The sequence below is a fragment of the Oncorhynchus masou genome, chromosome 23 (assembly GCF_036934945.1).
Source record: "Oncorhynchus masou masou isolate Uvic2021 chromosome 23, UVic_Omas_1.1, whole genome shotgun sequence".
Taxonomy (NCBI): Eukaryota; Metazoa; Chordata; class Actinopteri; order Salmoniformes; family Salmonidae; genus Oncorhynchus; species Oncorhynchus masou.
Window position 1 is genome coordinate 11,862,599 of NC_088234.1, and position 22,328 is coordinate 11,884,926.

At 46.4% G+C, this 22,328-nt stretch overlaps 1 protein-coding gene across 4 annotated transcripts in view; it reads left to right on the forward strand.

Annotated features, from left to right (window-relative positions):
* Positions 1 to 22,328, forward strand: part of LOC135510310 (NHS-like protein 2) — a 153,187-nt gene that overhangs the window by 121,549 nt on the left and 9,310 nt on the right. For all 4 annotated transcript variants that reach the window (XM_064931141.1, XM_064931142.1, XM_064931143.1 and 1 more), the window contains 4 exons: positions 12,854 to 12,993; positions 15,800 to 16,013; positions 19,153 to 20,501; positions 20,896 to 22,008. In XM_064931141.1, the coding sequence (XP_064787213.1) occupies positions 12,854 to 12,993; positions 15,800 to 16,013; positions 19,153 to 20,501; positions 20,896 to 22,008 (2,816 nt within the window). The remainder of the gene's footprint in view (positions 1 to 12,853; positions 12,994 to 15,799; positions 16,014 to 19,152; positions 20,502 to 20,895; positions 22,009 to 22,328) is intronic.

Genomic DNA, 22,328 nt, shown 5'->3' on the forward strand with positions numbered 1-22,328 from the left:
ATGCTATGAGAAATGAGGGGCATGGTGTCCTCTCACCCAGGAAACGGTTTAGGTTGAGGAAGTGGGTCACAATAGTGCGTAAAGGTTTACCTTCAGACACTGTTTAAATGTTTAATTTCTTACTGACACTGGGGCTTTTTGAGCTTTGCTATTGGTCTATTTCTCTGCTTGCTTTTCTCCCAATTCTTATGGAGACTCTTCGGGTAGGCTCGCTCAATATAAATGGTGCCAGAGATGCGGGAAAGAGGAGTGTGTTGGGTGAATATGTAAAACAAAAAAAAGTACAGGTGTTGTTTCTGCAGGAGACGCATAGTGATGTAGTGAATGAAGTTGATTGGGGGCTCTGGTGGAAAGGGGCAAGTGTTTTGAGCCATGGGACAAATCTTAGTGCAGGTGTGGCAGTCCTTTTTGCACCGGGTCTGGCTGTAAAAATTTGCTCCTCAAAGGAGGTGTGTAGGGGTAGGTTGCTTGTTGTTAAAGCAGAAATTAACAACATGTGTTTTGTCTTTATAAATGTGTATGCGCCTAACACAGGGAGAGAAAGAGGGGTTCTATTTGGGAGTCTTAGACAGGAACTCTCACAAGTAGCGCCTGAGGAGACGCTGGTGATCGGAGGTGACTGGAACTGTACAATGGATTTTACAAAAGACAGAAATGGGGAAGAGCCTCATTCAGTGTCAGTGGGAGTGTTAAGGGACATTTTTAATCAGTTTGACCTAGTGGATGTTTGGAGAACTAAACATCCAAACACACGACAGTATACGTGGGTGAAGGTTTTTGGGGCTAGGGTGAGTGCAGCTCGACTTGATCGTTTTTACATGTCCAGGAATCAGAGCAATAGGCTGCTGGGTGCTACCATTCTCCCAGTGGGGTTTTCGGATCACCACATAACCATGGCTCGGCTGTCTATTTCACCAGGGCCCCGGCAGGCATCTTATTGGAAGTTCAATGTAAAGCTCTTACAAGATGCCACTTTTTGCTCAGGTTTCCAGACTTTTTGGGAAAGATGGGGGCAGCGAAGAGAGGAGTATGAGTCTCTGAGTCAATGGTGGGATGTGGGGAAAGTGCAAATTCGGCTTTTCTGTCAACAGTACACAGCTCTCTCATCCTCAGAGGCTAGGAGAGTATTGGGGGAACTAGAGCGGTGTATTAGTGAGATGGAGGTAGAGATGGTGGGGCAAGGCAATGTAGGCCTCCAGGCTAACTTAGCCGAATTACGTAGGGACCTGGGCAGTTTTTTCCAGGTTAAAGCAAAGGGAGCACTTGTAAGAGCTAGGTTCTCCATGCTCAAGGAGATGGATGCTCCCAGCTCCTTCTTCTTTGGTTTGGAAAGACAGAGCAGTGAAGCCAAGGGTATGCATTGTCTACGGCTGTCTGATGGGCGGGTGACCTCTGTGGTGGGGTAGATGCGGGAGCGGACTGTGGAGTTTTATACTGAATTGTATAGGGCAGACATGTGTGATCCTATGTGTGCTCAGGTCTTGTTCACAGGACTCCCTAAGCTCTCTCGGGCACAGAGGGATGAAATGGACATTCCTCTGTTGTCACATGAACTGGCAGAGGCAGTAAGCCAGATGTCCCCCGGTCGTGCACCCGGGGTCGATGGACTTCCAGTGGAATTTTACAAAAAATTCTGGGGAACAATTGGACAGGATTTCTTTTGCGTGTTGCGAGAATGCGTCGGGGTAGGAGAGTTGCCGATGAGCTGCCGTCGGGCGGCTCTGACTCTCCTGCCCAAAAAAGGGGACTTGTGTGAACTTAAGAACTGGAGGCCTGTGGCATTACTCTGTGCGGACTACAAGATTTTTGCCAAGGTCCTCTCTAACAGACTGAAGTCCCATCTGGACTCTATAATACACAAGGACCAGACATATTGTGTACCGGGACGCTCAATCACGGACAACTTGTTCTTGATTAGGGACATGTTGGACTTGTCGAGAGGTTCTAATGTGAACTTTGGACTGGTCTCTTTAGATCAAGAGAAGGCTTTTGATAGAGTGGATCATGAGTATCTGTTTAATGTGATGTCTGTGTTTGGGTTTGGGAAGAGTTTTGTGACCTGTGTGAAGCTGTTGTATGCTGGGGCGTCATGTATGGTTAAGGTGGGAGGGGGCTCAGTAGGCCAGTCTGGGTGAGACGGGGCATTAGACAAGGATGCCCTCTATCTGGGCAGCTGTACACACTAGCCATTGAGCCTTTTTAGGACTGCTACGCAGGAGACTGCGGGGAGTGTGCTGGACAGGCATGGATGTGGTGACAGGAATAGCAGTCTCAGCATATGCGGATGATGTTTCTGTGATGGTCAGGGATGGGCAAGATATGCAGGAACTAGAGACCAGTCTGAAGGTGTACGAGGGAGCTTCATCAGCTAAGGTAAACTGGGGAAAGAGCAAAGCTCTGTTATGTGGGGCATGGGGGGATAGGGCTCCTCCTCTGCTTCCAGGGGGTTTGCAGTGGGGTTGTGAAGGGCTTAAAGTGTTGGGGGTGTACCTGGGCTCGGAGAGGTGGGTCAGCAAGAACTGGGAGGGGCTGTCACAGGCAGTGGTGTCAAGACTGGCCAGGTGGAGGTGGCTCCTGTCCCAAGTGTCATATAGAGGGAGGGTGCTGATAATCAACAACCTGGTGGCATCTTCCTTATGGCATAAACTGGCTGTCCTCAACCCCCGCCGGTCTGCTTGCAGACCTGCAACGCAAGCTGGTGGACTTCTTTTGGTCGGGACATCACTGGCTGAAGGCAGCAGTTTTGTACATGACCGTCCACGAAGGAGGACAGGGCCTGGTGGAACTGGAGAGCAGGATGGCTGCTTTCCGACTAAAGGCGGTGCAGAGACTGCTGTACCACACTGATGTTGGCTGGAGGGAACCAGCATGCGCGCTGCTGAGGAGAGCTGGCGGATTAGGGTTGGACCGGCAGCTGTTCCTCATGAAGCTGGAGAGGCTGAGTACAGCAGGTCTCTCAGAGTTTTACTCTGCGGTGCTGAGGGCCTGGCAGCTGCTAAGGCCCACACGAGAAGGGGGAGTGGAGCCTGGGCAGTGGGTGTGGGAGGAGCCTATCTTCCACAACCCAGCCATCCCTTTGAGATCGGTTCAGTCGGCCACCCTGCAGAGGCAACTGATGGCAGGGGGTTTACAAAGGCTGGGTGACCTGAGACTGCTGGGAGAGGAGGGGTGGAAAACCCCGGAGATCTTGGCGCAACAAACAGGAATAACGTCTCTTAGGCTGCTGGAGAGATTCCTGGAGGAGGTCCAGGAGGCACTGTCTGAGCCGGTAAGGGGGGTGTTTGAGAGGCCAAAGGGAGAGGGGCCACCAATGTTCCCGCCACTGCAGGTGACGGCAGAGACTGGGGACTGGCAAGGGGGTCTGGAGGACTTGTTAGATTTTAACACTCCGAGGATGTGGGAGGTAAAGCCCTCTACAACCTCTGCGTTAAGGTAAGGAACATTAGAAGCCTAACAGGAGTGAAGGCACATCAGTGGCAGGGGGTATGTGGGGCGGAGAGTATGGTGGGTTTTAGATGGAGGGCGCTCTACAAACCCCCAGTACCAAAGAGGTCAGGGGACCTCCAGTGGAGGGTTCTTCATGGAGCCCTGGCCACTAACAGCTGGTTGGCACGGGTTGATCCGGGAATTGGGCAGGGGTGTCCTTTCTGTCAAATGATAGAAACTGTAATTCATGTGTTTTCTGTGTGCACCAGGTTAATGCCATTAATGTCTCTGTTGGAATGTCTGTGTGACAGGTTGGGGGTGGTTTTTGCTGTTGGGATGTTTATAATGGGATACAGGTATTCGAGTAAGGAGAAAGAAAAATGTGTTTTGTTGAATTTTTTGTTTGCTCAGGCAAAGTTAGCTATTTGGCTAACAAGGAGGAACAGGGTCAAAGGTGGGGGGATAACAGACCCTTTACTACTGTTTAATGGGATGGTCTCTGCGCGCCTTAGGGTTGAGTTTGAGTTCTATAAAATGATCAAATGTGTGGAGATGTTTGAGGAGATATGGTGTGTTGGGGGGGCTGTCTGTATTGCTGGGGAAGATGATTTGGATATACGGTTGTAGGAGAGGTTTTTTGTGTTTTTGTGTTTTTGTGGTGATTTGTATCATGTGGTAGATGGAAAGATGAGTATGGTACATGTATGCAGTACAGGATAAAATTTTTATTTTAGGGGGGGGGGGGTGAGTTTTAAATGAATTGAGAATATTTCAATAAAGAAAGACCAAAAGTCAAAGTCTCTCTCACTGTCTCTCTATTTATTCAGTTTCTCTCTCTCTCCCCCTCTCTCTCTCTCTCTCTCTCTCTCTCAATTCAATTTATTTAAATTAAATTCACTTTATTGGTATGAAGTAACAATGTACATATTGACAAAGCTTACTTTGGAGATTTACAATATTAACATAATTAATTATAATAATCAATATTATTACGTGACAACAGTAACAACAATAACCAAGGGTCAAAATAACCAAACATTGAACAATAACAATAAGCATAGAGGACAGGTAGCCTGTCCTCACCAGAGAGGTCTTTGAAACCTTGAATAAGTGTTTCAAATTTGGGAAAATTACACTCTCTAATTGTTTAATATTTTTTAAATTTTGTCAGGAAATACAGCTCTGTCTCAGGTTCTGCTGTTGTGCAGTGGTTGCACAGCCTTTCCTCTACAGGGAGCCAGGTTTTCCTGTCTACACTTCTCAATGGCAAGGCTGAGCTCACTGAGCCTGTACTTGTCAAGGTTTTTCTGATCAGTAACCATGGTCAAATATTTAGCCACAGTGTACTGTTGATTTAGGGCCAGATAGCAGTGCATTGTGCTTTGTGTTTGTGTTTCCAATAAGCAATGTAGTTTTGTTTTGACTGTGTTGTAATTTGTTTTATTCTGATTGGTTGGATGTTCTGGTCCTGAGGATTCAGTGTGTTAGTAGAACAGGTTTGTGAACTCAGCCTCAGGACCAGCTGGATGAGGGGACTCTTTTCTTTGCTCAGCTCTTGGCATTGCAGGGCTTGGTAATGATATGAGAGGGGGTCACTGTATTTTAGATGTTTCTGAAACGGAATTACACTTTTCAGATTTTTCTCAGATTCTGCCCTACATACATTGTTTGTAGTTTTCCTCTGGACATGTAGGAGAATCTTACAGAACTCTGCATGTAGGGTTTCAATTGGGTGTTTGTCACATTGGGTGAAATCTTGTTTTGCAAGTGGACCCCACACCTCTCTGCCATAAAGTGAAATTGGTTCAATGACACATTCAATTAGTCTTCGCCAAATTTTATTTAAAATTTTATTTTATTTTATTTCAATTTGAATTAGTTTTTTAATGGCGTAGAATGCCCTGCATGCTTTCTCTCTCAGTTCATTCACTGCATCATTAAGAAGTCCAGTTGACCTTATTTTTAAACGTCTCTCTCTCTCTAAAGTCTCTCTCTTTCTTTCAGTCTCTCTCTCTCTCTCAGTATTATTTCTCTCTCTCTCTCTCTCTCTCTCTCTCTCTCTCTCTTTCTTTCAGTCTCTCTCTCTCTCTTTCTTTCAGTCTCTCTCTCTCTCTCAGTATTATTTCTCTCTCTCTCTCTCTCTCTCTCTCTCTTTCTTTCAGTCTCTCTCTCTCTCTTTCTTTCAGTCTCTCTCTCTCAGTCTCTTTCTCTCTCACGCTCTCTCTATCTGTTTCTGTGTACTTGAATTGCTTAGTGTGTGTGTGTGTGTGTGTGTGTGTGTGTGTGTGTGTGTGTGTGTGTGCATGCGTGCGTGCGCGTGTGTGTGTGTGTGTGTAGTTACAGTAGATAAATACCTGTATGCCATGAGAATGTACATAGTGTACGACACCCAGAAACCTGCAGGTGCGTGTGTGTGTGTATAGATACAGTAGCAGGTGCTGGAGTTAAACTCATAACAATAAAGATACCAGCCGCTGCTGGCTTTTGGCAGTGTTTGTGTTGAAACATTTGTACACAATAAACTGCAGGAGCATCTACGCATTCTTTAAATACATAGATTATAATACAGTATACAACAGTGGGGTACAGTACTCAGCACCCCAACCAGGCAAGCCACACACACACAGAGAAACACACAGAAGCAGTACTCAGCACCCCAACCAGGCAAGCCACACACACACAGAAACACACAGAAGCAGTACTCAGCACCCCAACCAGGCAAGCCACACACACACAGAGAAACACACAGAAGCAGTACTCAGCACCCCAACCAGGCAAGCCACACACACACAGAGAAACACACAGACACAGTACTCAGCACCCCAGGTGTAACACCAAGGTCTGTACAGTACTGTACCTCATCCATTAGTCCCAGGTGTAACACCAAGGTCTGTACAGTACTGTACCTCATCCATTAGTCCCAGGTGTAACACCAAGGTCTGTACAGTACTGTACCTCATCCATTAGTCCCAGGTGTAACACCAAGGTCTGTACAGTACTGTACCTCATCCATTAGTCCCAGGTGTAACACCAAGGTCTGTACAGTACTGTGCCTCATCCATTAGTCCCAGGTGTAACACCAAGGTCTGTACAGTACTGTACCTCATCCATTAGTCCCAGGTGTAACACCAAGGTCTGTACAGTACTGTACCTCATCCATTAGTCCCAGGTGTAACACCAAGGTCTGTACGGTACTGTGCCTCATCCATTAGTCCCAGGTGTAACACCAAGGTCTGTACGGTACTGTACCTCATCCATTAGTCCCTGTATTCCTAAAGCACTTCTTTGTGTTTGCTATCCCAGATGAGAGCACTTCTACAATAGTTATATCATCAAATGAGGTTGGATTTAATCTTTCATTTATAAATATCAGCTAATAAATTAAAGAATAATCATAGTGTATTTAGAGAATAAAAGTCTGCTACCCCATATCAAACACCTGAAATACTTTCATATTCTTGAGGTGAGTTTGATTTATGTAGCCTGGCATGAAGAGTTAGATATCGTTCTTTAGGGACTAGTCTAAGAGTTTGGTTGTCAATCTTGACAAGTTAACTCAAGTTTCACTTCAAAATTATTTCAACTATTTAAATCATATGACTATTTGACCTGCAGTTGAAAGGCCTGTTGTGGTTAGTCGTTTTTTTCTTGCTTGGGTTAGCGTTAGCGTTAGCGTTAGGGTTAGCGTTAGGGTTAGCGTTAGGGTTAGCGTTCGCGTTAGCGTTAGGGTTAGCGTTAGGGTTAGGGTTAGCGTTAGTGTTAGCGTTAGCGTTAGGGTTAGCGTTAGGGTTAGGGTTAGCGTTAGTGTTAGCGTTAGCGTTAGGGTTAGCGTTAGCGTTAGGGTTAGGGTTAGCGTCATGATAATGAAGGTCACACTTCTTGAAAGTCCAATTGCTGACATGCAAAACATTTTGGGACTGTATCAAGAGTAGACTAATGAAGGAAAATACCAAAATATCGTAGTTGGGTGAACTTCTCCTTTAAGGCTATTTATTGGCTGTTGTTGTTGCTGCTCCTGAGTGGTGCAGTGGTCTAAGGCATTGCATCTCAGGGATATGGGAGATTGTATAGATTGGGATATGGGAGATTGCATAGATTGGGATATGGGAGATTGTATAGATTGGGATATGGGAGATTGTATAGATTGGGATATGGGAGATTGTATAGATTGGGATATGGGAGGTTGCATAGATTGGGATATGGGAGATTGTATAGATTGGGATATGGGAGATTGTATAGATTGGGATATGGGAGAATGGGACCAGCTTGACTTTAAGTATTATAGCTAATGTTACTGACATTAAATTAATATATTTTGGACATCAAGTTGTCAGTGTGTGTGTGTGTGTGTGTGTGTGTGTGTGTGTGTGTGTGTGTGTGTGTGCGTGCGTGTGCGTGTGTGTGTGTGTGTACTGTGTGTATGGGCCCTTCAAAAACAGCCCAGCCCCACCCCTAACAACCGGGACCCGTTAACAATGGACTCTCCCTTTCTTACTTCTCCAGTGACGTAATGGGGGAAGTAGAGGAGGAACGATACCCCTCTTCCAGCACAACACGGTCGTCTGATAACGTACAGCCTGTCTGTCCCGCGAGCTCTCTTCTGTCATCACTTACACAACTGAATTGTGTCTTCCACATCCACAGCGCCTAGGGAACAGTGGGTTAACTGCCTTGTTCAGGGGAACTGCCTTGCTCAGGAGAACAGTGGGTTAACTGCCTTGCTCAGGAGAACAGTGGGTTAACGGCCTTGTTCAGGAGAACAGTTGGTTAACTGCCTTGTTCAGGGGAACAGTGGGTTAACTGCCTTGCTCAGGGGAACAGTGGGTTAACTGCCTTGTTTAGGAGAACAGTGGGTTAACTGCCTCGTTCAGGGGAACAGTGGGTTAACTGCCTTGTTCAGGGGAACAGTGGGTTAACTGCCTTGCTCAGGGGAACAGTGGGTTAACTGCCTTGTTCAGGAGAACTGGGTTAACTGCCTTGTTCAGGGGAACTGCCTTGCTCAGGAGAACAGTTGGTTAACTGCCTTGTTCAGGGGAACAGTGGGTTAACTGCCTTGCTCAGGGGAACTGCCTTGCTCAGGAGAACAGTGGGTTAACTGCCTTGCTCAGGGTAACTGCCTTCCTCAGGAGAACAGTGGGTTAACTGCCTTGCTCAGGGGAACAGCGGGTTAACTGCCTTGCTCAGGAGAACAGTGGGTTAACGGCCTTGTTCAGGAGAACAGTTGGTTAACTGCCTTGTTCAGGGGAACAGTGGGTTAACTGCATTGTTCAGGAGAACAGTGGGTTAACTGCCTTGTTCAGGGGAACAGTGGGTTAACTGCCTTGTTCAGGAGAACAGTGGGTTAACTGCCTTGTTCAGGGGAACAGTGGGTTAACTGCCTTGTTCAGGAGAACAGTGGGTTAACTACCTTGCCCAGGGGAACAGTGTGTTAACTGCCTTGCTCAGGGGAACAGTGGGTTAACTACCTTGCTCATGAGAACAGTGGGTAAACTACCTTGCTCAGGAGAACAGTGGGTTAACAGTTTTTTACCTTGTCTTGTTTTACCTTGTCAGCTCTGGGATTCGGTCCAGCAACCTTTCGGTTACTTACCCAATGCTCTAACCACTCGGCTACCTGCCGCCCCTACACTCTAACCACTGGGCTACCTGCCGCCCCTACACTCTAACCACTAGACTACCTGTCACCCCTACACTCTAACCACTAGGCTACCTGTCTCCCCTACACTCTAACCACTAGGCTACCTGTCTCCCCTACACTCTAACCACTAGGCTACCTGCCACCCCTACACTCTAACCACTAGACTACCTGCCACCCCTACACTCTAACCACTAGACTACCTGTCACCCCTACACTCTAACCACTAGACTACCTATCACCCCTGGGGGTTATGGGGAACGTAGTGGGCCCTGGTCAAAAGTAGTGGGCCCTGGTCAAAATTAGTTTGCTATATAGGGAAGAGGGTGACATTTGGGAGGCATCTTCTGTCTCATTACTCTGTTCTCATGATTGAACATTGACTTTCAATGAGTAGCCTTTTCCTGGGATTGTGTTGTACCGTTATGACAGTTCAGTTGTAATTTGATGGAGTTACTGTGTCACCAGGGTGAAAATGATTGGCAGTTATAATGTTGTAATATCGCTGCAATATTACTGACACTTATCTCAAAGGGAGGGTTGACAAGGACAAGGGAAAGGAGACAATGACACAGGAAAGGGGACGATAAGCAAGGGGTAAAGGGGTCAAGGAGGGAAGGAAGTGAGCCCTTTAGCAGATTGGAATCCATCTCCAGCTCCATGATGTCACTGGTATGATGTCACCGGTATGATGTCACCGGTATGATGTCAGATCACAGTAATGATTTGACAAATGAAGGAGGCATATCAAAAGTATTGGAGCAGGACCTGGAACAAAACTCAGTCTGGGCTTCGTCCCAAATGGCACCCTTTTCCCTACATAGTGCACTACTTTCGACAAGGGCCCGTAGGGAATAGTGTACAATAGCACATCGATTTAAAAAAAACAAGGATTAAAACACAAAGAGATCCTTTAGAGACTAATTTCCATTGTGGTCCTGCTTGTTTTAACAGTTCAATAAACAGTAGGGAACAGTGTTACTGTATACCAGACTGATACCATCTACCCCCTCTAACAAGGTTACACAGACCCTTACTGTTACACACACACACACACACACACGCACACACACACACACACGCACGCACGCACACACACACACACACACACACACACTAGCCCCTCTCTGCGTCATTCACTATACTGTAGTGTACTCTACTCAACAGTAACTGTGTGGACCGAGCTGTGTGGATCTCTCTCTGCTCTCCTCCCTCTATCTCTTTATGTGGTCTGGTGACTTGAGCTTGAGTGGCGTCACACATCTCTCTAATTGGCTAATTATTCTCTCTTTGTGTGTGTGTGCGTGTGTGCGTGTGTGTGTGTGTGTGTGTATTCACTTGAATGATTCCAGTTGAGTATTTATAGCAGAACCAACAGTAGCTAATAAGCAATACGGTCATAGCAGCTCCAGGCATTGCATCCCGAATTCCCTTCACAGTGCACTACTTTTCACCCTATGAGTGCACTACGTAGGGACTAGGGTACCATTTGACTCACTGCACTGTAACTTTAGCGTCAGCATATTTTACCATAAATCTCATATGTTTTAATGGGAGAAATGTTAGCATGGTTATGCTGATTAAAAACAGGATTAAATACGTTTTCCACTGGAATGCTAACGCTACGTTAGCCTGAGGTGTATTACTTGTGTATTTGTTGTTGTTCTTTCGTCACTTCTGCACATTGCAGATTTCATTTAACTGTTATCACTCACCATATATATAGCCTTCTGTGCTCCTTGCAATGCCACCATAGAATGGTAGAACCACTCTTGTTCTGCTATTTCTATACCGTGATGCGTTCCTACATTCACAGGGAAGTACAGTATCTGTCTGCACCTCACATTAAGAGCAGCTTTGGAAGAGAATAGGGACTCGTACCGTTGTGTTGAATAGACTGAAAGTTTCACTGTATGTTTTATAGCGGAACATCTGTCTGTTAACAGTAGCTACAGTCTGAGAGACTGTGTGTGTGTGTGTGTGTGTGTGTGTGTGTGTGTGTGTGTGTGTGTGTGTGTGTGTGTGTGTGTGTGTGTGTGTGTGTGTGTGTGTGTGTGTGTGTGTGTGTGTGTGTGTGTGTGTGTGTGTGTGTGTGTGTGTGTGTGTGCGCGCGTGCGTGCGTGCGTGTGTGTGTCAGGTCTGCTACTTCTGATAGTTAGACTAATACATTAAACAGAAGCACTGGCATAGATTTAAGTTTTCAAAAAGAAATTGCACCACAAAGCAGATTTCATCTAGCCTGGTCCCAGATATGTTTGTGGTCTTTCTAACTCAATACAATTGGTCAATTGTCAAAAGCCAAACATGTTTTTGTCATGACAAGGAGTTTACATGATAGCATACTGGCACTCAGGCTGGATTTCATTACAGTGCAGCAAATGCAACACAACATGTGTGGAAATGTAATCAACAAAGTCATAAAGAAGTTGTTGCTGGTATTCTCATTTATTCCACATTCACCATAAAGTATACTAGTAAGGTAGCTTTGTAAGGTACCTGACTGCAACCAGTAGTACACAACTTCCCCTTAAAGAGTGCTAACTGAGGATGTTACATTTGCTGTTACTGTCTCTTGTCCTCGTTATAAAAAAAGGTTAAATTAAGAAGTGAAGTTAGGTGATCAAGTTGACAGATTTGTTTTCTTTAGCCAGACTAGAACCAGACCTGGCAACCACAGGCTCCCAGTAAGGAGGTCATTATTGTTCAAACTAGAATCAGTTGCCAGGTCTGCCCCTCTTCCCTGGTCAGGGGATTCACTCCAGGCCATTGTTGATTAAAGGGCTGTTCCATTGTCTCCGGGATACTGGAATTGCTAGGCAACCCTACACTAGGAGGAAGGCATCCGTATTGTCCCAGAGAGCAAGTTCACTTACAACCCCCTCCCAAACCCTTTACCCCCTTCAAACCCCCCCAACAAAGGAGTTTGGGGGCGGGCCAGGGCTTGGGGTGGGGTGTGTGTTTGCATGCGTGTGTTTGCATGTGTTTGCGTGTGTTTGCGTGCGCGTGTGTGTGTGTGTGTGTGTGTGTGTGTGTGCGTGGATTGGGAGGGAGTATGGGGTTACAGGGATGAGTGGAGAGGGGGTGGGGTTAGGGGAGTGGAGGAGTAAAGGATTGTGTTTTGGGGCAAAATAATGGCTAGTGGGGGTGTTTTGGGAGTTTTGGGGGGGGTTGTGGAATGGTAATCAGTATGTTTACAATGGCCTGAGGGGGAGTCCTGAGGAGAGTGGGAAACATGAGGAGAGAAAGAGAGAGAGAGAGAAGCAGGGAGAGAGAGAGAGCAACAACGGGCAAGAAAGAAAGAGAGAGAGAGGAAGGAGAAAAAGAGAAAGGAGGTGGAGAGAGAGGAGGTGGAGAGAGAGGAGGTGGATAGAGTATGCAGTGAGCCAGTCTAGAGGTGGATAGAGTATGCAGTGAGCCAGTCTAGAGGTGGGTAGAGTATGCAGTGAGCCAGTCTAGAGGTGGATAGAGTATGCAGTGAGCCAGTCTATAGGTGGATAGAGTATGCAGTGAGCCAGTCTAGAGGTGGATAGAGTATGCAGTGAGCCAGTCTAGAGGTGGATAGAGTATGCAGTGAGCCAGTCTAGAGGTGGATAGAGTATGCAGTGAGCCAGACTAGAGGTGGACGCATAACCGGCTGGTATCTCTGCAGTGTGTATTTATTGCTTGTGACGAACTGGTGTTTCTGCTTTGAACAGACTTCAAGAAGCAGCTAACGGGATGGACGTTCTGCAACTTGACTAACACTGGTGTGTGTGTGTGTGTGTGTGTGTGTGTGTGTGTGTGTTTCTACAGACTTTGAAGAGCAGCTGTATGACACCAAGTTAACAGGCCAGACGTTCCGCCACCCCACAGTGACTTCCCAGAGTTCTGACGATACCCTGAGTCGTTCTCCTATCTCCCTCAACAACAAGAGACCTGAATTCCTCTTCCTGGTAAATATTTACGCCTTTATTTAACTTTACAGTTACCTACTTACTTACCTACTTAAATTATGTTGCACAACGATATTAGTCAATAAGTGGTCATTTTAGTTCATGTATGATAAATTTGGGCTTGAAATACCAGATCTGCATGTGTGACTTCACATGTTATACAGAGGGTCTTAACGTGTCGTTTCCTGTGAGATGATGTGCAAATGTGTTTCAGAGCTGGGTTTTATGTAAATGTTACCTATGTATTGGCACTGTTTATTAATTAGAAACACCTGCTTCAAAGGTCTTTCTGTTCGCCAGTCGTCTGAGAGCCAAACAGCTTTTCTCAATAGTCTACACTTGGGTTTCCACTAGATAAAACCATCAAAATGGGCCATCAAAATATATTGTACAATTTTATGAAAACAAAAATATTTATGGTTAGTGTTAGGCTAAGGTTAGGAGTATGGTTAATGTTAGGGTTAAAGTTTAAAATCTGGTTTTATGAACAGACAGATGTGGTTTGGGACTTTGTGGCTGTGGTAACTAGTGACAACCCTACACTTGGCCACCTTTGCTTTGGAGCAAATTAAAATAAGGGGTGTAAAACTAGTGTTTTAGCACCTCCCCTTTTTTCTAACCAGCAAATTATCATAATCCATTTTCTCATTTGTCAAGTTGCACTTATTTGTTAGCTAGTCTGCAAAAAACAAAATATATTACAATTTTAAAAATGTTAAAATTTCGTGACATGATTGCATTTTAGATCCCCCCCCCGTTAACCCAAGATTAATAGTTTGACCTCTAACGTTTAAGGCAGGGTTCTGCGGGGTTGACTCATTTTCGACCATTCCATTGAGCCTAAAGAGAAATCTCCACCGACACGGGGCAACGGGCCATGTGAAACGAACTTGCCCATAGCTTCAATACCATCTCCAAACCGTTCAATCGTTAGGCTATCCGTATCTACTGGAGCTCCTATTATTATTATTTTTTTTTCTATGGCGGAGTCGAGGCCGCAATTTAGATAACGCATCATTATATAGCTGCGAAGTTTAGATAACGCATTGGGGCAGCAAGTAGCCTAATGGTTAGAGAGTTGGGCCAGTAACTGAAAGGTTGCTGGAACAAATCCCTGAGCTGACAAGGTAAAAGTCTGTTGTTCTGTCGCTGAACAAGGCACTTAACCCACTGTTCCTAGGCCGTCATTGTAAATAAGAATCTATTCTTAACTGACTTGCCTAGTTACATTAAGGTTACATTTACATTGAAAAATATATATATATATAGCTGCACAATGTAGATAACGCATTGATTTATAGCTAGCTAGCTGAATGAAATGAAATGAGTGAAGATAGAGTATAGCTATTTGATCATGTCCATTTGCATGTGCAAATATTAATGAAATACTCAGTCTGAATGTGGGGCGTGTTGATACACATTTAAATATATTTACATAAATAGCACTGATTGGCGGATAGGATCGTCTAGACTCTAGAGTCGACCCCACTTACCCCTTCAAAGTAGGAGGATACATATGCAAATCAAAGATGGCTCGTCATTGGTCAGAATAATCAGATCAGATTGTGATGTCATGCTGTTGGCCAAAAACTCCACTCACCTTGAACAGTATGAAATTTCAAGTGTTTTTTTTTTCTCCAAAAGCTCTTACACTGAAAGGGCATTATCAGATTTTTCACAATTTCTGTGTAATTATGAGCTCAAAGTGTGGAAATATAAAAAAACTGGAAATATCATTTTTGACGTCACTGAACCTTTTTTCTCCAATTTATGCTTTGACTCAGTTAACAGAATATGAACTTTTAAAAGTGAGATTTTCACTGGACAAGTACTTTAACTTGAATTTTTACTAATCCTTTGGTGCCAATTTAGTCAAGATAATAGTTGTTTAAAAATCCTTCTCTCACTGTTTTCATCAATGTACTATCATGAGATGTCATGAGTTACCTGCATTTCGAAAATATTTGCATTATTAATAAGATAATGCATAGATCCTTGAGCTTTACTGTAGACTTTCATATGATATGACTAGTGTTGGGCTTGGCTTACAAGCTAAATACACAAAATGATTTATTGGTTTCCAAATGACATCTCATGTCAGCCTTCTGTGGACACGCTGGGCATCCCATTAGTTCTCTGAGATACATAGGCGTAGAACTGTCCAACATGTCCTGCAGGGGAGGGGACATTGAGAAGAAACTTCTTCAAAGGGAATCTTTCTGGATCCACAGGCTCAGCACATTGTCTCCTCTTGGCCTTAATGAGGAGTTTGACTTGAAACTTTTTTTTAATAGTTTCAAATAGTCCAAATAGTGTTTTATTTATATCCTAGTTGAATATTGTATGTGTACGTATATTACTATAAATATTGATCTCATTCTCTGTGTATGATCATATATTTTGATACATTGAATGTTAACATTGTGAAACTATGTTATACATGTCTTTTCCTCATGCTTCAGGAAGTGATGTCACTGAGTACTGCCCCTATATATAGGACCTTCCACCCCCACCTGGGATATGGATGCCTGATGAAGACCTAAGGGTCAATAAGTTGTAAATAAATATCACCTGGGAGCATGGGCAGCAGTGTGATGCGTTTTCCAGCCTTCTCCACTTTCCAACAATTTTGAATCTGAAATATCTCTCCTCTCCTCTCCTCTCCTCTCCTCTCCTCTCCTCTCCTCTCCTCTCCTCTCCTCTCCTCTCCTCTCCTCTCCTCTCCTCTCCTCTCCTCTCCTCTCCTCTCCTCTCCTCTCCTCTCCTCTCCTCTCCTCTCCTCTCCCACCCACCCCTTCCCCTACAGCCGGCGTCTAAGAGGCAGGTGTGTGAGGAGGATGAGACCTCCTCAGTAGGAATCAATAGGGGTCTAGACCTGTCCCCCTCCCCATCACCCTGTGGGTCAGATCGCCCTCTGGTGGTGTGGAGTAGTACCTCTCTAGGACCCCCCGTGGCCGAGAAACCCCGCTGGCACCTGGGACAACGGACACCCGCTCACCTGCTGCCCCTCGACGTCACAGGTGGGGCATGGTGTGGAAGTAGTGTGTGGGGTAGCGTGTGTGTGTGGGGGTGGGAGGGGGGGTAGTGTGTGTGTGTGTGTGTGGGGGGTAGTGTGTGTGTGTGTGGTAAGCTTGTTAAGGTTAGATGTCACAGACTAGCTTGTTAAGGTTAGATGTGATAGATAGACTAGCTTGTTAAGGTTAGGTGTGATAGATAGACTAGCTTGGTAAGGTGTGATAGACTAGCTTGGTAAGGTTAGGTGTGTTAGATAGACTAGCTTGTTAAGTTAGCTGTGATAGACTAGCTTGGTAAGGTTAGATGTAATAGACTGGCTTGGTAAGGTTATGTGTGATAGATAGACTAGCTTGGTAAGGTGTGATAGACTAGCTTGGTAAGGTGTGATAGACTAGCTTGGTAAGGTATGATAGACTAGCTTGGTAAGGTAAGGTGTGATAGACAAGCTTGGTAAGGTAGGGTGTGATAGACTAGCTTGGTAAGGTTAGGTGTGATAGACTAGCTTGGTAAGGTTAGGTGTGATAGACTAGCTTGGTAAGGTTAGGTGTGATAGACTAGCTTGGTAAGGTTAGGTGTGATAGATTATCTTGGTAAGGTTAGGTGTGATAGATTATCTTGGTAAGGTTAGGTGTGTTAGACTAGCTTGGTGAGGTTAGGTGTGTTAGACTATCTTGGTAAGGTTAGGTGTGTTAGATAAACTAGCTTGGTAAGGTTAGGTGTGTTAGACTAGCTTGGTAAGGTTAGGTGTGATAGATAGACTAGCTTGGTAAGGTGTGATAGACTAGCTTGGTAAGGTTAGGTGTGATAGACTAGCCTGGTAAGGTTAGCTGTGATAGACTAGCTAGGTAAGGTTAGCTGTGATAGACTAGCTTGGTAAGGTTAGCTGTGATAGACTATCTTGGTAAGGTTAGGTGTGATAGACTAGCTTGGTAAGGTTAGGTGTGATAGATAGACAAGCTTGGTAAGGTGTGAGACTAGCTTGTTAAGGTTAGCTGTGTTAGACTAGCTTGCTAAGGTTAGGTGTGATAGACTAGCTTGGTAAGGTTAGGTGTGATAGGCTAGCTTGGTAAGGTTAGGGGTGATAGACTAGCTTGGTAAGGTTAGGTGTGATAGACTAGCTTGGTAAGGTTAGGGGTGATAGACTAGCTTGGTAAGGTTAGGTGTGATAGACTAGCTTGGTAAGGTTAGGGGTGATAGACTAGCTTGGTAAGGTTAGGTGTGATAGACTAGCTTGGTAAGGTTAGGGGTGATAGACTAGCTTGGTAAGGTTAGGGCTGATCAACTAGCTTGGTAAGGTTAGGTGTGATAGACTAGCTTGGTAAGGTTAGGGGTGATAGACTAGCTTGGTAAGGTTTGGTGTGATAGACTAGCTTGGTAAGGTTAGGGCTGATCAACTAGCTTGCTAAGGTTAGGTGTGATAGATAGACTAGCTTGCTAAGGTTAGCTGTGATAGACTAGCTTGCTAAGGTTAGGTGTGATAGACTAGCTTGCTAAGGTTAGCTGTGATAGACTAGCTTGCTAAGGTTAGCTGTGATAGACTAGCTTGGTAAGGTTAGGTGTGATAGACTAGCTTGCTAAGGTTAGCTGTGATAGACTAGCTTGGTAAGGTTAGGTGTGATTACTGCTGCACCCTCTCTCTCTATCACTACCTCGCTCTCTCTCAGTCACTCACACTCTCTCTCTCTTTTTCTCTCGCAATTCCTCACTCACTATCGCTCTCTTTATCCGTCACTCTCTCTGCCATCAGCTCACCATTGCCCTAACGGCAGAACAGGTAGCTGTTGCCATGGCAACACTCTTTTCTTCCTTCTCTCCCTCCTCTCCTCCACCCCTCTCTGAAAAAAAGCTGCAGAGAGAGGGAAAGAGAGAGAGGGAAAGAGAGAGAGGGAAAGAGAGAGGGGGAGAGAGAGAGAAACAGAGGTAGGGATGGGGAGATGGAGGAAAAACAAACTGAAATTCTGGTCCATGTTGACTCCAATGCTTCCCACAGTTGTGTCTTAGTTGGCTAGATGTCCTTTGGGCGGTGGACCATCCTTGATACACACAGGAAACTGTTGAGCATGAAATTCACAGCAGTGTTACAGTTCTTGACACAAACCGGTGTGACTAAGTCACCAATTTGTAAGTCGCTCTGGATAAGAGCGTCTGCTAAATGACTTAAATGTAATGTAAATGACTGGCACCTACTACCATACGTTCGAAGGCACTTCAATCTTTTGTCTTGTCCATTCATCCCCACATACACAATCCATGTCTCAATTGTCTCATGGCATAAAAATCATTATTTGTAGCTCTTCAGGACCCACCCATTTGTTTTTCTTCAATTTTCACCTAAAATGACAAATCTATCTGCCTCTAGCTCAGGACCTGAAGAAAGGATATGAATATTCATGAAACCATTTGAAAAATCTGGTAAAAGATCATACAAAGAAAGAAATATATTTGTATTTTTTGTACCATCATATTTGAAGATGCAAAAACAAGGCCATAATGTATTATTCCAGCCCAGGTGCAATTTAGATTTCGGCCACTATATGGCAGCAGTGTATGTGCAAAGGTTTAGACTGAGCCAATGAACCATTGCAGTTCTGTTCAAAATGTTGTATCAAGACTACCCAAAAGTACCTAATTGGTCTATTATTAAATATTCAAGCTCATAACGTTAGCTCAACCGTCCTGCGGGGGACCCACCGATCCTGTAGAGGAACCTGCCTCCTCCCCTTCATTAAAGTGGATTTAACAAGTGACATCAATAAGAGATCATAGCTTTCACCTGGATTCACCTAGTAAATCTGTAATGGAAAGAGCAGGTGTCCTTAATGTTTTGTACACTCAGTGTAGAACGTAATGGCCCATTGGCCACAGACGCCAAGTCAACGTCTACTCCACATTGGTTCAACGTCATTTGATTGAAATGACTTGGAAACGACGTTGATTCAACCAGTGTGTGCCCAGTGGGGACTTACCCCAGGTCTTTTCTCAGAAGACGTCTCTTAAACTTCAAATAAGGTTTTCGTATTAATGTAGGCAAGCCCAGGAAAATGTTATTCTGATGATAAGTGATCCCTAACAACCTTAAATACTTTCTGGTTTTATCCATGGATAACTCGACAGTCTCTCCCCCTCTCCTCCTTCTCTCCCTAGGTGAGCGTAAAGTCCTGGACGTAGACCTTCTCCAGGGCTCCTGTTCCCCCTCTCAGCCCCGGTCTCTGGAGCCCGTCTCAGACACCCCTGTCCAGCACCTTACCCTGAGGAAGACCCACAGTGACCTGGACCCCAGCCTCAGCCTGCCCCAGTCCCCCTGGACTCCACCTCCTACCCTGGGCACCATGGACCACTCTGCTACCCTTCTCTGCTCCAACTCTCCGTCTCAGTCCTGGAATGGCCCTAAAGGCTCTACCTTCTCTCCTGGAGTCTGGAGTGAGGCCTATAGTTATAATTTAGCTCCCAATCCACTAGGGAAGGGACCGGGGATCATGCCCAAAACGGGGGGGATGGTTGGGGGGGTAGGGGGGCAGGGTGGGGGGTTGATGTGCCCCTCTCAGACCAGTTTGGGACTCTCCGGGAGCTCGGGGTCGCAGTCTCACTCTAGTTCGTTCACATCGATATCGGAGTCGTCCTGTCTCAGGGACCCGGTAACCATGGTTATGATGACGGGGAGGCGGAGCGAGACAGAGGGCGCGGCTGCTAGCCCCGCAGGGGGACAGATGGGGTCAGAAAGAGGGGTGGGAGAAGGAGAATGGAGGGAGAGGTCAGCACATTCCATCGCCGCAGCCAACGCACTCAAGTTCCGCGAGCGCTCTCTCTCCACGCCGACAGACTCCGGTTCGTTCTGCTCCACAGATAACATCAGTGGCGGGATGTACAGTGTCACTGGGGTAACAGGAGCCGGTAATGGGACGAACGGAGGTGTTCCAACAGAAATGCACAGCCACCACCACTATCAGCCCCGTGGTGAGAGGGGGGAGAGCTATGCCCTCCTGTATCCCAGCGGGAGCTCTGAGGACGGTAGCGCCAGCGTCGACAACATCTCCATAACCGACGACAACTTCCCCCAGGACGGTCGCCTACGGTTACGCTCTCGCTCTATCTCCTTGAAGAAGTCCAAACACAAACCCCCGCCGCCCGTCCGGAGCGTCTCGCTCATGAAGAATTTAGGGGACGCCGATGGGCGTGTGCACGGCCGTGACAGGGGTCACTACAGAGAAGGACGCCCCAAATCCCTCCACATCCCACGGGAACACCTCCAGGACTTCCAGCCAAACTTTCTCCTACCCTCCTCCTCCTGCCTCTCCAAGCCTGATCTGGAGGATCCCGAGCTGGGCTACGGCGGGATGGACGGGCCCCCTGGCCTGGAGGTCCAGGGACCCAACAACACAGAGCTGTCCTCCCCAGCACACTGGCAGCTGGGGGAGTGGAAGTCTTCTGATCCATACCAGTCATGGTCTGGGTCTAGCACCGCCACAGGGACTACTGTCGTAGACTGTATGAAGGTAAGACTAGTCTAGGCACTTAGGGCCACATCCAGACTTGAGATAAGATGTTTTAACATGGATTTAAGTAAAACGTTTCACGAAAGTGCATGTTCTGTTGACTTAAGTCCATTCTAAGTTAAGTCTGAATAGGGCCCTAAGTACTTTTCTACTTGTGTAAAGCCACAGGGGTTTGTGTGTTGTATGTGTCATGCAGGGTTCTCTCTTCCTGGAGATCTACAGTCCAACCCCACCTTAACGGTCTGATTCAGCTAACAGTCTTGGTGAGATCTCCAGGAGGAGGGTTGGATAGCGCTGGTGTAATGGAGGATTTCTGCTGATGTACGACGAGGAAGATGATGTTTTTAACCATACATGGCTAATACATGTTTTATCTTATCTAATCTAATCCAAGGTTCAAGGTTCAGAGTCTCTCCTGGATTCCCCGTCTCCCTCCCTCCTCTCCATCGAGTCGACCAAAGCCTCCTCCCCCTTCAAGCCTCCAGGACTCATGTCCCCTTCCAGCGGCTACTCTAGCCTATCAGAGACACCCACGCCCATCACCCCCTCCAATCAGGTCGCAGGAACAACAACAGGGCCCGCCTCCACATTTGGGTGTAAGATGCGCCCCAAAATCCCTGAGAGGAAGTCTTCGCTGCCGGTGACCTCGCCGTGTGACCCAGCCGCCCGGTCGAGGCTTTCCTTCGAGATGCCGGTTAACGCTCATCTAGACTTGTCCTCCATCAAACCAAAACAGAAAGCCAGCAGGCGTCATTCTGACACATCCACTGCAGCCAAACCCGGTAAACTGAGTTCCGGCAGTCAATCATCTCTCCCTTTGGTAACCACGAACGAGCTCCGGAACATCCGCCTGCGTTCCGTCTCCCGTAGTGACCTGGAGGACTTCCCAGACGGAGCCTCTGATGACATTATCGAGGAGGAGCAGGGTCTTGACCTTTCCCCCCCTGGTGTCAACTCTCTCGGGCCCCTCGTTGCCTCTAAACCCAAGCCTCCGGTCGCGGTGAAACCCCCGTTACCCAAACGGCCCTTCAACCTCCTTCTCAAGTCCCCCTCCTCCTCTCCCGTTGATTCCGAATCCTCCCCTGCCTCCCCCATTGACCCTCCCCGGCCCATGCCCAATCCCAGCATTTACATGGTGGTAGGTAGGAAGCCCAAGCTGAAGAAAGCCCTCCCTCACACCCCCACCAGCCCCTGTGGACCCCTGGACCAAACCCAAACCTTCCCTCTCCATCACCCCCAGGGTCTTTACAGTCTCCCCTCCTTCCCCCACATCCAGTCCCTGTACGACCTCCCTCCTCTCCCCCTTCCCCAGCCACTGCTGGAGGACCCCGCCTTGGAGCCGGAGTTCGACCCAGACTTCGAGCTCCATCTTGGGCTTGAGGGTGGATGGTCGCTTCCCTCTCCCTGTAGTAACCTAGAGGTGATGGAGACTCAGGATAAGAGCAGGACCCTCCCCAGCAGGATGACCATCTCCTGTCTGGCCGAACTGGACAAGAAGAAACCCAAGGTAGGCCCAAGTCTGTTTGTCTGTCTGTCTCTCTCTTTCTCTTTCTCTCTCTGTCTGTCTCTCTCTCATATTTTATTCTGTCTCTCTCTCTTTCTCCATCAGTGGCGGTCAGTGCCGTTTAAGATGAGGGAGGACAAAAAATGTTTTCATGAGCTTGGCCATATTTTTATTGCAGCAAATTGGATGGCTCTCATTCATATTCCATTCATCCAGTTCAATGTAACAGTGATAGGTTCAGGCTACTAAATGATCCTCAAATTTTCCCCATAACCATCATGAGGCTGCTACAACCTAGCCTATGAATGAAAGTTTACAACGTA